Genomic DNA, 14,798 nt, shown 5'->3' on the forward strand with positions numbered 1-14,798 from the left:
CTATCTTTCCTAGCATCAGAGCCATCCTCCTCTCCTAAGGAAAGCTCTGTACCACAGTAAACTAGTAATATATACTTCATTTTAGTAGTATAAGGTGTATATATGGGTGCCTTTTAAAAGCTGTTTTCTGTAGATAAGTTTTTAAAAAGATAAAATAAGGAATAGGACAAAAAGAAAGTGGACAGGAAGCAGAGAACACATAAAGTTTGGTACTAGAAAGAAAAAGCAGATGAAGAGGGAGAAATTATGAAACCAACGGAAGATGGCACTTAATAGAACTCATTGAGTGTGTCTTATAGAACAGCAGATAAGGGAACAATGGCTCACAAACCCCTTTGCTTGTAACCTGCCCTTACTGATTAAACCTACTTAAGCCTGGTGGGCTGCAGTCCATGGGGTCGCGACTGAGTGACTTCACTTTCACTTTTCACTTTCATGCATTGGAGAAGGAAATGGCAACCCACTCCAGTGTTCTTGCCTGGAGAATCCCAGGGACGGGGGAGCCTGGTGGGCTGCTGTCTATGGGGTCGCACAGAGTCAGACACGACTGAAGCGTCTTAGCAGCAGCAGCAGCAGCATGAAGTTTGGAGAATATGAATTAGAGAAAAGGGGAAAAAATCAGCAGCCGGTGCTGCTGCTGCTAAGTTGCTTCAGTTGTGTCTGACTCCTAGCGACCTCATGGACTGCAGCCAGCAGGCTCCTCCATCCATGGGATTTTCCAGGCAAGAGTACTGGAGTGGGGTGCCATTGCCTTCTCCAAACTACATGAACCCTAGGTAATTTATCATCAGATTTCTAACCACCCCTATAGACCATGCTTCTGATGCATGAGTCACTGTAGTAATGGGGGCTTAAGTTGTTTTCCAAAAGTTTGGAGTCAACTCTTGCCCAATACACCTGGCTAAAACTAACTGAGTCCACTAACCCTAAACCTGGGCCTGCAGAGAAATGAATGACTTCACCTCACCTCCAATCTCCTCTCCAAATGCCTGTGACCACCCTGCTTCTTTATATCATAAATATCTCAAGCCTTTGGCCTTTGGGGATGCAGTTCTGAGATCTGTTCTGTGTTCTCAGTTGACTGCCTCATGAAAAAATCTTTCTCTGTTGCAAACCTCAGTGTTTGTCTTGCTGTGATAACAAGCAAACAAGCCTGGTTTGTTTACAGACTTGGTCAACAAGCTAGGAGATAAGTCCAGATTGGCCTGTGGTTCCTTAACCCCTTGCCAGTATTGACAGCCTGTTAGTGAGTCCAAACGGCTGCCTTATATGCAGTCTCCTGGACTTTCTGAGACCCCAAAAAATCAGTGTTTCCAAGTATCTTAGGTGTATCTCAAAGAAATTTTCAGGAGTAGAAAAATATTTAGCACCCAAGAAATTGAAAGTCACAATGCTTGGCTTCTGTCAAAAATTACCAAGTAAAGAAAATGGAATCTATGATGAGGAGAGAAACTATTCATAAAGACATAAACTAAATAGTCTATATCTATTCCCAGTGGCTCAGTGCTAAAGAATCCTGCCTGCCAATGCAGGAGACACAACAGACACAGTTTCGATCCCTGGATCTGAAAGATCCCTTAGAGAAGGAAACGGCAACTGGCTCCAGTATTCTTGCCTGGAAAATTCTGTGGACAGAGGAGCCTGGCAGGCTACAGTCCATAGGGTCTCAAAGAGTTGGACTTGATTGAGTGACTAAGCACACACACATGGCAAAAAATTGTTTAAATTTATAGTTAAACGTTCTCCCACAAGGGAAACTACAAGCATCTTCACTGAAAATTTCCACCAAATACTTGAGGAAGACAATTCTAATTTCGCATACTCCTTCAGGAACAGAGGAGGAGAAAATGTTTCTTAACTTTCTATGTGGGTAACGTTACTGGGATAAAGATAAACTGAGAAGTAATCTAGAGAACAGTAACTCTCATTAACATAGATTCAAAGCTTCTCACTAAAATTTTTAGCAAATCAAATCAAATAATGTGTTAAAAAAGGTTACTATATCTTGAACGTGTAGGCTTACCATAGTGGCAAATCAGTTTAACCCTGTAAAATATATTAATGTAATTCACCATTTCAACAGAGTAAACAAGAAAAACTATCCATTAATCTCAATATATTAGACAAAATCTATTGGGAGAAGCAAAGAATTGTAGAGCTGCAAAGTGGATAGGAACGAAGGATGCTCTTCAGGAGACCTAGTAATCTTTTTGAGCAGAAAAATGAAAGCCCCTTCTTTTATATCTCACCTCTAACTCTGGCTTTGTATAAAGAATTTTGATACCTCAGATGGAGAGATTTTGAGATATATGCACTCAAAATAATTCTGGAATCCTGCCAACTTAGAGAGACTTGAGCTTCTATGTTAAAATCACAGACTTGAAGAAAATCATAACGTCACACCTTAACTGCATTTGTGAACTCTCTGATAGTCTGATTTTATGCTTTTTGTCTCATCAAACCTATCCACAGGAACAAGCCAAGTTCTTTGTATGTTATATATGTGCAACAAGGGCTTGCTGAACAAAAAGTGAAATAAAACTCTTAATATAATGTCAGCTGTTTTAGGCAGCTTCACAGCATGTTTGATTTTTTAAATTATACCATGTTTTCATGTATATGAATGCCCATTGCAGTGTACCCTCACCCACAATGAGAATTATTAGTACTTTTGAACCTGTTGTTTTTAAAATGAAAACTTAACGTTTCAAACTGGGTTTGTCTTAAATTATTATTATTTATTTATTTATTTATTAAAATTTAAATTTATTTATTTTAATTGGAGGCTAATTACTTTACAATATTGTATTGGTTTTGCCACTTATTCTGTTTGAATTAGCTATGACACTTGGAATATAGTTTTTTCCCCCACTGAATCATAGTTTATTATTAAAATTTTTTTATTGGAGTATGGTTGATTTACAACGTTGTGTTACTTTCTGCTGCACAGCAACGTGAATCAGATATATGGAAAAATATATTCACTCTTTTTTTGAATCTTTTCCTATCTAGTTCATTACAGAGTAATGAGTAGATTTCGCTGTGCTGCTATACAATAGGTCTTTGTTAGTTATCTATTTATACATAGTATATATATATGAACTTATTTACAAAACAGAAATTGAGTCAAAGATGTAGAAAATAATTTTATGGTTACTAGGCAGGAAAAGGGAGAAGGAATATATTGGGAGCTTGGGAGTACAGTTTTTGATTTGTAGTGATTTTACAAAATGTACACACATTTTGAAGTTGTGTATCTTTTAATTCTGACATCTTAAAAATGTTAAAGTTATATATGGTAATTGTTGAAAATATGAAAAGAGAAAATTGCAAAGTAACAATCACTTAAAAACACACCATTAAAAGGTCACCATTGCTATCATTTCAATGAATGTGTTTCCAAAGATTATATAATCTTTGTATTTGCATATGATGTATGATGTCAAGAACTTCCCAGTTGGCTTGGTGGGAAAGAATCTGCCTGACAAAGCAGAAGCTACAGGAGATGTGGATTCTATCCCTGGGTCGGAGGGTCCCCTGGAGTAGGAAATGGTAGCCCACTGCAGTGTTCTTGCTTGAAAAATTCCATAGGCAGAGGAACCTGATGGGCTACAGTCCATGGGGTCGCAAAGAGTCAGACAGGACTGACTGCGCCCATGCACGGGGGTATGGTGTCAAAAGTATCATGTTCAGTTCAGTTCAGTCTCTCAGTCATGTCGGACTTTTTGCGACCCCATGCACTGCAGCACGCCAGGTTTCTCTGTCCAACATCAACTCCCAAAGCGTGCTCAAACTCATGTCCATTGAGTTGGTGATGCCATCTAACCATCTCATCCTCTGTCCTCCGTCTCCTCCTGCCTTCAATCTTTCCCAGCATCAGGGTCTTTTTGAAGGAGTCAGTTTTTACATTAGGTGGCCAAAGTATTAAAGTTTCAGCTTCAACATCAGTCCTTGTATCTAAGCATATACATATTGGGCTTTTGCTTCCGGATTTCTTTCAACGTCCAGTTGATATGCTATGCTGTTAAACTTCTTTTCATGTGTTTGTTAGCCATCTGTATGTCTTCTTACATACAGAGAAATATATGTTTAGGTCTATTGCCCACTTTTTGATTGGGTTGTTAATTTTTCTGGAATTGAGCTGCATGAGCTGCTTGTATATTTTGGAGATTAATTCTTTGTCAATTGTCTCATGTACTATTGTTTTCTCCCATTCTGAGGGTTGTCGTTTCACCTGGCTTATAGTTTCCTGTGTTGTACAAAAGCTTTTAAGTTTACTTAGGTCCCATTTGTTTATTTGTGTTTTTATTTCCATTACTCTGGGAGGTGGGTCCTAGAAGATCTTGCTGTTATTTATGTTAGAGATGCGATTAACTTTCTGTTACTGCAGTTTTCATTTCCCAGGCAGTGGGACTGTATTTTTCCTTGCTTCTTCTGTCTGCCCTCTGGTGGATGAGGCTAAGAGGCTTCCTTTTTATTCTGTTGATTATTTTATTTGCTGTGCAGAAGACTTTTGGTTTTACATAGTCCCCTTTGCCTATTTTTGCTTTTGATGTCAATTCTCATAAGCTTTTGGCCTATTTTTAGTTTAAAATACTTAGCTTAGCTTCAAGGTTCTCTCTTTATCGAATTTTCCACCCTCATCTCCTATCCTAACTCACATGGACACACAGACACACACATCTGTTACCCTATGCTCATCTAAACTCATCAATTAGCATTTTATTGTGAATCATCATAAAGGGCTCAGATTGGTCAATACGAGCACTCTGAGCATGAAATCTTTTATGAATTACCTTCAGGTGATATATTCAGAGTTCATAATTTTCAACTTAATGTTAAATGATATTAGACTTATAGATGACAAGGAATATTTTTAAGCTTCTCATTTCCCCTGTGAGAGACTTGAGTGTGTGGCTATCTTGTTTGTTCTCTTACTTTGAGGATTACCACTGCCAGGCACAGGACAACCCAAACTTCTCACAACACAAATTAAAACCCATGAGGCCTATAGATTAATTACCGTATATGGTTGCAAGTATTACCCCTAATTAGGTGTTTTTTTTTTTTTTTAAGACAAAACCAGAGACCAGATTATAGGTGCAATTATTTCTTAAACTGAACTTCAGTACCATCTTACAAATCACACAGGTTTCATAGAAATGAATACTGCAGTGAGGTTAACCATGACGTGAGGACCAAGGTGGGAACCTGAAACTATTTAGCTAGCTGAATCTGTGAGGGACTTAACATAGAATTTATGACAAAGGGCTATAGTGCTGTTTCTTCAAACAGGCTGAATCGCCTATCTTGAGGCACTTTTTTCTTATTCAGATCAGATCAGATCAGTCGCTCAGTCATGTCCGACTCTTTGCGACCCCATGAATCGCAGCACGCCAGACCTCCCTGTCCATCACCAACTCCCGGAGTTCACTCAGACTCACGTCCATCGAGTCAGTGATGCCATTCAGCCATCTCATCCTCTGTCGTCCCCTTCTCCTCCTGCCCCCAGTCCCTCCCAGCATCAGAGTCTTTTCCAATGAGTCAACTCTTCGAATCAGGTGGCCAAAGTACTGGAGTTTCAGCTTTAGCATCATTCCTTCCAAAGAAATCCCAGGGCTGATCTCCTTCAGAATGGACTGGTTGGATCTCCTTGCAGTCCAAGGGACTCTCAAGAGTCTTCTCCAACACCACAGTTCAAAAGCATCAATTCTTCAGTGCTCAGCCTTCTTCACAGTTCAACTCTCACATCCATACATGACCACAGGAAAAACCATAGCCTTGACTAGACGAATCTTTGTTGGCAAAGTAATGTCTCTGCTTTTGAACATGCTATCTAGGTTGGTCATAACTTTCCTTCCAAGGAGTAAGCGTCTTTTAATTTCATGGCTGCAGTCACCATCTGCAGTGATTTTGGAGCCCAGAAAAATAAAGTCTGACACTGTTTCCACTGTTTCCCCATCTATTTCCCATGAAGTGGTGGGACCGGATGCCATGATCTTCGTTTTCTGAATGTTGAGCTTTAAGCCAACTTTTTCACTCTCCACTTTCACTTTCATCAAGAGGTTTTGAGTTTCTCTTCACTTTCTGCCATAAGGGTGGTGTCATCTGCATATCTGAGGTTATTGATATTTCTCCCAGCAATCTTGATTCCAGCTTGTGTTTCTTGCAGTCCAGGGTTTCTCATGATGTACTCTGCATATAAGTTAAATAAGCAGGGTGACAAAATACAGCTTTGATGAACTCCTTTTCCTATTTGGAACCAGTCTGTTGTTCCATGTCCAATTACCCAATGGCAACTCTCAACTTTATAAATTATTTTTTCTGGTAACTTGCCTCTAAAAACTTCTCTGCAATACCCCCAGATCTAAGGTCATTTCTATAACCAGTACAGAGAACTCTGTGGAAACAAAATCACATTCATCAAAATGAGTCTAATTCTGCATTTCCATCTATAGCTCCCTGGGAATCAAGGCAACCCCCAACAGTATAAATTACATACTGGAACTCAGTAAAGACTTCTTCATGAAATAATTAAGTACAAACTGTGAAAATACTACAGAAGAAGGGTAACAGTGATGTGGAGACACTCACCTGTCTGAGAGATGGCTATATATGAGGCCTCCCACCAGCATTCCAGCTATGAATAGGGACTGAAACACTGATTTCTGTAATTGATAATGACATACAAGGTCCCACTGGAAGAGAAGGAAGTCAGAACAGAGCAGCTTCACAGCATCTGATAGCCCTCAGTGTTCACTCACTTCAATAGCCCTCAGTGAGCACACTCTCTGGTTTTCTTTACCACATTTACTCATCTATATCATTCAAGTCTCAGCTTAAATAGCTTTCTCTAGAAGCCCTCAGCTAACTCCTTTAGGTTATATCAGGGCCAATCTTCATATTCACTTAGCACTGCATTCCTTGGTGGTTCTAAATCTTTGCCACACATGAAAAACATTAAGGACTTTTTTCATCAATGAGGTCTGGATTTTACACTTAGAGTGAAATGCACTCTTATATGTTTCTCTGAGAAGTAGCCAGGACATGGGAATTTTAAAAAATTAATACCACTATTTCCAAGTAGGAATTATTTCCTAATTTGCAAGTAGGCTAAGAACATTTGACCAAGGATAATTTTTCACTCATTATATCTTGTCTAACTGTATACCTTAAAACAATTTAAAGTTTTGTGATACTAAGATTTGTTTCCAGTTTGTTTTTCTACTATGCTGCTGCTGCTGCTAAGTTGCTTCAGTCGTGTCCGACTCTGTGCAACCCCATAGACGGCAGCCCACCAGGCTCCCCCGTCCCTGGGATTCTCCAGGCAAGAACACTGGAGTGGGTTGCAATTTCCTTCTCCAAATTTCTACTAGACTCAATTGTAATAAAAAACAAAGTCCTTGGTAATTAAAAAGATAACCAGTACTTACTAAAAGAATAAAAGGCAGCTGGCTATACTATCTACTCAGTAATTGAAAACCTGAACCCTGTTTATGTTATTCTAAACATAGAGATCATATAGTTACAAGAGGTAAATGAGGCCTTTACCTCAGTCACAATGGTGGAAGAGAACAAGCTGAGGTCATACACCCAGCTGTCCACACAGGGTTCCGTGTTCTGCTCACTCATGTTGGGGAAGGTCCCATTCAGGTGAAGGAGCTGCCACTGGGGGTGGAGGAAAAGGTGAAGTTTCTCTGGCTTCAAGTTAGAATCCAAGGGGATGGATATTCTCAGGAGGACATCAGGGCTGAGGATCCCAGTGTCATTATCTGAGATAGTGGCATTATCAAGAATATGGACCCAGCAGTGATGACCAGGAATAGCTGCAGTGAAATTCTCCAACAGCATATGACAGACTACTATCATGAGAGAAGGGAGAATTAAAACCATTTGAAAAAGTGAAAGTGAAAGTTGCTCAGTCGTTTCTGACTCTTCGGGAGTCTATACAATCCATAGACTTCTCCAGGCCAGGATACTGGAGTGCATAGCTTTTCCCTTCTCCAGCAGATCTTCCCAATCTAGGAACTGAACCAGAGTCTCCTGCATTGCAGGTGGTTTCTTTACCAACTGAGCTATCAGGGAAACCATTTAAAGTATCTGGAATTTCCTTCCCTAGGCCACCAATTTCATCCAGGAATTCCTCAAAGGCTATTGGGAACAGGTGGTATTCAAGAGGAGTCAAAATGACTTTGTGGAGAGAAGCTTAAAGGAAGGAAAATATTTTCTTTCATTAACCCACAGTACATCTATGTGACCTCATGACAGTTTCTCATCCATGGGTCTAACCTGCTTCACTACTGCAATAGATCAAAGAATCAGTTTCCCTAGTTCCTTTGGGAGCATTGGGTGTTTGATTTTTTGTAAAGTCAGAGAGAAAATTATTTACCAAAAATACTTGTATCCGATGAACATTAAATCTGTTTAAAGATTTACTGTCTGAATATGTTTGTCCTCAGTGATTTTATGAAACCAGCATAGGACTTTGCCAGGTACTTGACCTTTGAGTAATCTATAATAAGTCTGCTACACAGTCTTCAGTCATTTACAGAAAATGGAATTTGAGAGGCGAAAGAGTAGATGCCCTGTGATTTTTCTGAGAAAAGAACAGAAAGCAAGTGTTTCATTGTTGGTACTCTAACAACAAATAATTAACAAAATACAATCCTTTGCTTTTAATTAAAGCAAAGTGGAATGTGGTGCAATTTCTGTTTCCAAACTGGGAAAGGAGACAAGGCTGTATATCAAACCTTATTTAACTTACATGTAGAGTATATCAGGTGAAATGCTAAGCTGGGTGAATCACAAGCTGGAATCAATTGCTGGGAGAAATATCAACAACTTCAATATACAAATAATACGACTCTAATGGCAGAAAGTGGAGAGAAACTAAAGAGCCTCTTGAAGATGAAAGAGGTGACTGGAAAAGCTGGCTTGAAACTCAACATTCAAAAAACTAAGATCATGGCATCTGGTCCCATCACTTCGTGGCAAATAGATGGGGAAACAATGGAAACAGTGACAGATTTTATTTTCTTGGGCTCCAAAATCACTGCAGATGGTGACTGCAGCCATGAAATTAAAAGATGTTTGCTTCTTGGAAGGTAAGCTATGACAAACCTACACAAGGTATTAAAAAACAGAGACATTACTTTGCCAACGAAGGTCTATATAGTCAAATCTATGGTTTTTCCAGTAGTTGTGTATGGATGTGACAGGTGGACCATAAAGAAGGCTGAGCACCAAAGAACTGATGCTTTGGAATTGTGCTGGAGAAGACTCTTGAGAATCTCTTGGATGGAAAGGAGATCAAACCAGTCAATCCTAGAGGAAATCAAAACTGAATATTCATTGGAAGGACTGATGTTGAAGTTGAAGTTCCAATAGAGTGGCCACTTGATGTGGAGAGCTGAATCACTAGAAAAAATTCTGATGCTGGGAAAGATCGAAGGCAAAGGAGAAGGAGGCAGAAGACCATGTGATGGTTAGATAGCATCACCGACTCAGGGGAGATGAATTTGAGCAAACTCCTGGAGATAGTGGAGGACAGAAGAGCCTGGCATGCTGTAGTCCGTGGAGTCAGATATGACTTAGTGACTGGCCAGCAACAAGAACAACAACCCAAGGATGTATTACATAACATGAGAGAATATAGCCAATATTTGGATTATAATTCTCGGAATGTAAATTTTATGTTATTTGTATCTTTAGTTCAGTTTAGTTGCTCAGTCATGTCTGACTCTTTGTGACCCAGTCGACTACAGCACTCCAGGCTTCCCTGTCCATCACCAGCTCCTGGAGTTTGCTTAAATTCATGTCCATCAAGTCGGTGATGCCATCCAACCATCTCATCCTCTGTTGTCCTCTTCTCCTCCTGCCTTCAATCTTTCCCAGCATCAGGGTCTTTTCCAATGAGTCAGTTCTTCCCATCAGGTGGCCAAAGTATTGGAGTTTCAGCTTCAGCACCAATCCTTCCAATGAATATTCAGGACTGATTTCCTTCAGGATGGACTGGTTTGATCTCCTTGCAGTCCAAGGGACTCTCAAGAGTCTTCTCCAACATCACAGTTCAAAAGCATCAATTCTTTGGTGCTCAGCTTTCTTTATAGTCCAACTCTCATGTCCATACATGACTACTGGAAAAACCATAGCCTTGACTAGATGGACCTTTGTCAGCAAAGTATTGTCTCTGCTCTTTAATATGCTGTCTAGGTTGGTCACAGCTCTTCCTCAAAGAAGCAAGTGTCTTTTAATTCCATGGCTGCAGTCACCATCTGCAGTGATTTTGGAGCCCAAGAAAATAAAGTCTGTCACTGTTTCCATTGTTTCCCCATCTATTTGCCACGAAGTGATGGGACCAGATGCCATGATCTTAGTTTTTTGAATGTTGAGTTTCAAGCCAGCTTTTTCACTCTTCTCTTTCACCTTCATCAAGAGGCTCTTTAGTTCCTCTTCACTTTCTGCCATAAGGGTGGTATCATCTGCATATCTGAGGTTATTGATATTGAATCTTATCACTGTAAAATGGAATCAGAAAAATGGGCAAAGGAACTGAATAAGCATTTCTCCAAGGAAGAGATACAAATGGCTAACAGGTATATGAAAAATTGCTCAACATCATCAATCATCAGAGAAATGTAAACCAAAACTACACTGGGGTAGGTCACACCTGATGGAATGGCTATGATGGAATAAAAAAAATTTTTTTTAAGGCTGGACTTGAAAACTGAAGCATAGCGTATTCCTGGCCCTTAATTGGTCCCTCCTTAATGTGCATCTATGTTAGACATTAACCAGACCTTCTCTGTGGTTTGCATGCTCAACCGAATTGGGGATGCAAGCTCAACGGAAATGAGTCATGGTGACCTATTCTCACTTGTTACATTCAGAACTGGACAAATGTCAGTGTGACATTTTGATGTATGATTCTCTGTCTTAAAACATTTATTTCTTTGGCTTCAACTTCTAACAAACAGAACAGACTTCAGAATTTTCTGGAAGTCTGTCTTCTGGATTATAACGCTCAGGTTGGCTTGAAAAGATGCTCTGTTTCTTTTGATTGGCTGTTGGTTTTCATCCATACCTATCATCAAGAAGATAATAGATAATAAGTACTGGTGATAATGTTGAGAGAAGGGAACACTTGTACACTTTCAGTGCTGATGTAGATTGATGCAGCCATTATGAAAACCAGCACGTGGGGGCTTTCTCTAGTGGTAGCGTGTGAAGGTACTCCTGGTTGTCATGTGTGGGCTCCTCAATGCAGTGGCTTTTCTTGTTGTGGAGCACAGGCTCTACGTACCCTCACTTTAGTAGTTTCAGTGCAGGGCTTTAGTTGCTGCTCATGGGCTCCTGAGAAGGGATAGTGCCGGGGACCAGCCCCAGCTGATCCAGGGTATTCGAAGGAGAGACGGCGTCGGCGAGGATCAGGATACGATAGCTTCAATTAGATATTAATTAGAGATGTAAGGAGTAATAGAATGAGCATAGCTCAGTAGGAAAATTCAGTGGAGAAAAGAGGCTGAGTAGCTTGGTTTACGCGGGGGACCAATAAAACTTCAAGACAAGAAGCTTGCACCACTTACGTAGGCCGCAGGCATCCTTCCATTCTCCCGAAGGAGAGGAGACACTGAGGCCTCCCCGGTCGGATCTTAGAAGCCCAGGCAAAATTAGTAAGCTTGGTGGGTTCCGCGCTCCAGATGGAGACTCAGCCAGAGTGAGAGAGAGACATGGGGAGACCAGTATTTCAAGGAACTGATCCCAATTCTTTATTTTCCATGGTCTACTTTTATACACTGAGATGTTATGCAAAAGTCACGCGGGGTCAGCAGTCCTGACTTTTATCAAAGTCAGGTGCTTCATACAAATGTATACAGAGGTCTTAGGGGTGTTACATCATCTTCTGGCCAGGGGGGCCTGCTGACAATTTACGACCCTCTCCTTGTGACAGCGGTCAGTCAATCAGGACACTTATTTCTCCAGGGCTGATTATTCTCAAAACAGACGCCACCCAAATAAAGTTACATTCCTACAGGGTGAGGGTGTAGTGGGTTTTAGTTAAGGAAAGAATTTACTTAGCCTAAGGTCTAATGTGATTAATATAAAAGGTTAATTCTATATATTCATTAATGTGTGTAAGGGCAGGGGATATGGAGACTTAGCAACAAACATTGGCTCAACAAATGAAAAACCCTTCACCAACACAATTTCTAATTAGCCCACTATACTTATAGTTTTCTAACTTCTCTAAAGAACCTGTTTTTAGAGGGTTTAAAGCATCTCGTGCCTCTCACGGTTGGGAGGCTGTGAGCAATCACATGTGGCCGGACGAGCCTGTCAGGCAGGCTAGAGAACCTTCAGAGGAGTTCGTAGGTTAAAACACTCTTGTCACACCCAAGAGTTTTTATTGACTGGGGCTCTAGGTTAACTCCTTCTCCGAAAGAGGTGGTGGGGGACAGCACCCCATAAAGTCAGAGGTGTAGGTAAGAGCACAAAGTAGTAAAGTAGGCAGGCTCTGGTTATGGGGGTAGACGCTCGAGGATTTCCAGGGGGACTCCTGAGGCTCGATCCCGCCTTTGCGTATGTCGAACCTCTTTCCTCATGACCTTTGCCATGGGCAGAGTACCTCACTCTGGCCCCCAACAGGATAGGCTACCCATTCCAGTATTTTTGGGCTTCCCATTGTGGCTCAGCTGATAAAGAATCCACCTGCAATGTGGGAGACCTGGGTTCGATCCCTGGGTGGAGAAGACCGCCTGGAGAAGGGAATGGCTACCAACGCCAGTATTCTGGCCTAGAGAATTCCATGGACTGTATAGTCCATGGGGTTGTAAAGAGTCAGACACGGCAGAGTGACTTTCACTTTGACTCTGACATGGGCTCTGGAACACAGACTCAGTAGTTGTGGTCACAGGTTTAGTTGCTCCACGGCATACGGGATTTCCCTGACCAGGGATCAAACCAGTGTCCCCTGCATTGCAAGGAAAATTCTTAACCACTGGACCACCAGGGAAGCACCCCAGCCTTGAGTTTTTATATAGCAATCTATATATGTACAAGGTTCTTTTTTTTTTTTTTTTACTTTACAATATTGTATTGGTTTTGCCATACATCAACATGAATCTGCCAAGGGTGTACACGTGTTCCCCATTCTGAACCCCCCTCCCATTTCCCTCCCCATACCATCCCTCTGAGTCATCCCAGTGCACCAGCCCCGAGCATCCTGTATCATGCATCGAACCTGGACTGGCAATTCATTTCACATATGATATTATACATGTTTCAATGCCATTCTCCCAAATCATCCCATCCTCGCTCTCTCCCACAGAGTCCAAAAGACTGTTCTAGACATCTGTGTCTCTTTTGCTGTCTCCCTTACAGGGTTGTTGTTACCATCTTTCTAAATTCCATATATATGCGTTAGTATACTGTATTGGTGGTTTTTTTTGTTTTTTTTCTGTCTTGCTTCACTGTGTATAATAGGCTCCAGTTTCATCCACCTCATTAGAACTGATTCAAATGTATTCTTTCTAATGGCTGAATAATACTCCATTGTGTATATGTACCACAGCTTTCTTATCCATTTGTCTGCTGATGGAAATCTAGGTTGCTTCCATGTCCTGGCTATTGTAAACAGTGCTGTGATGAACATTGGGGTATACGTGTCTCTTTCAATTCTGGTTTCCTCAGTGTGTATGCCCAGCAGTGGGATTGCTGGATCATAAGGCAGTTCTATTTCCAGTTTTTAAAGGAATCTGCACACTGTTCTCCATAGTGGCTGTACTAGTTTGCATTCTCACCAACAGTGTAAGAGGGTTCCCTTTTCTCCACACCCTCTCCAGCACTTATTGCTTGTAGACTTTTGGATCACAGCTATTCTGACTGGCGTGAAATGGTACCTCATTGTGGTTTTGATATGCATTTCTCTGATAATGAGTGATGTTGAGCATCTTTTCATGTGTTTGTTAGCCATCTGTATGTGTTCTTTGGAGAAATGTCTATTTAGTTCTTTGGCCCATTTTTTGATTGGGTCATTTATTTTTCTGGAATTGAGCTGTGGGAGTTGCTTGTATATTTTTTAGATTAGTTGTTTATCAGTTGCTTCATTTGCTATTATTTTCTCCCATTCTGAAGGCTGTCTTTTCACCTTGCTTATAGTTTCCTTTGGGTCATTTATTTGCCTGGAATTGAGCTGCAGGAGTTGCTTGTATATTTTTGAGATTAATTCTGTCAGTTGCTTTATTTGCTATTATTTTCTCCCATTCTGAAGGCTGTCTTTTCACCTTGATTATAGTTTTCTTTGTTGTGCAGAAGCTTTTAATTTTAATTAGGTCCCATTTGTTTATTTTTGCTTTTATTTCCAATATTCTGGGAGGTGGGTCATAGAGGATCCTGCTGTGATTTATGTCAGAGAGTGTTTTGCCTATGTTCTCCTCTAGGAGTTTTATAGTTTCTGGTCTTACATTTAGATCTTTAATCCATTTTGAGTTTATTTTTGTGTATGGTGTTAGAAAGTGTTCTAGTTTCATTCTTTTACAAGTGGTTGACCAGTTTTCTCTGCACCACTTGTTAAAGAGATTGTCTTTTCTCCACTGTATATTCTTGCCTCCTTTGTTGAAGATAAGGTGTCCATAGGTGCGTGGATTTATCTCTGGGCTTTCTATTTTGTTTCATTGATTTATATTTCTGTCTCTTTGTGCCAGTACCATACTGTCTTGATGACTGTGGCTTTGTAGTAGAGCCTGAAGTCAGGCAGGTTGATTCCTCCATTTCCGTTCTTCTTTCTCAAGGTTGCTTTG

At 40.6% G+C, this 14,798-nt stretch overlaps 1 protein-coding gene across 1 annotated transcript; it reads right to left on the reverse strand.

The window, feature by feature from the left end:
- Positions 1–6,590: 6,590 nt before the first annotated feature.
- LOC133241725 (solute carrier family 22 member 10-like) lies at positions 6,591–11,081 on the reverse strand. Its single transcript, XM_061407648.1, has 4 exons — positions 10,964–11,081; positions 8,112–8,205; positions 7,552–7,909; positions 6,591–6,698 (listed from the first exon to the last, which is right to left on the reverse strand). The coding sequence occupies exons 1-4, from the start codon at positions 11,079–11,081 to the stop codon at positions 6,591–6,593; spliced, it is 678 nt and encodes a 225-aa protein (XP_061263632.1).
- Between the last annotated feature and the right edge of the window lie 3,717 nt (positions 11,082–14,798).

This window comes from Bos javanicus, chromosome 29 (genome assembly GCF_032452875.1).
Source record: "Bos javanicus breed banteng chromosome 29, ARS-OSU_banteng_1.0, whole genome shotgun sequence".
Lineage (NCBI taxonomy): Eukaryota > Metazoa > Chordata > Mammalia > Artiodactyla > Bovidae > Bos > Bos javanicus.

Coding starts and splice junctions, on each gene's coding strand:
- LOC133241725 (XM_061407648.1), bottom strand. CDS start 11,081: ATGGATGAAAACCAACAGCCAATCAAAAGAAACAGAGCATCTTTTCAA. Junction 7,910..8,111: donor GAAATTGGTGGCCTAGGGAA/GGAAATTCCAGA, acceptor TGAGCAACTTTC/ACTTTCACTTTTTCAAATGG. Junction 6,699..7,551: donor CTTCCACCATTGTGACTGAG/GTAAAGGCCTCA, acceptor CTTCTCTTCCAG/TGGGACCTTGTATGTCATTA.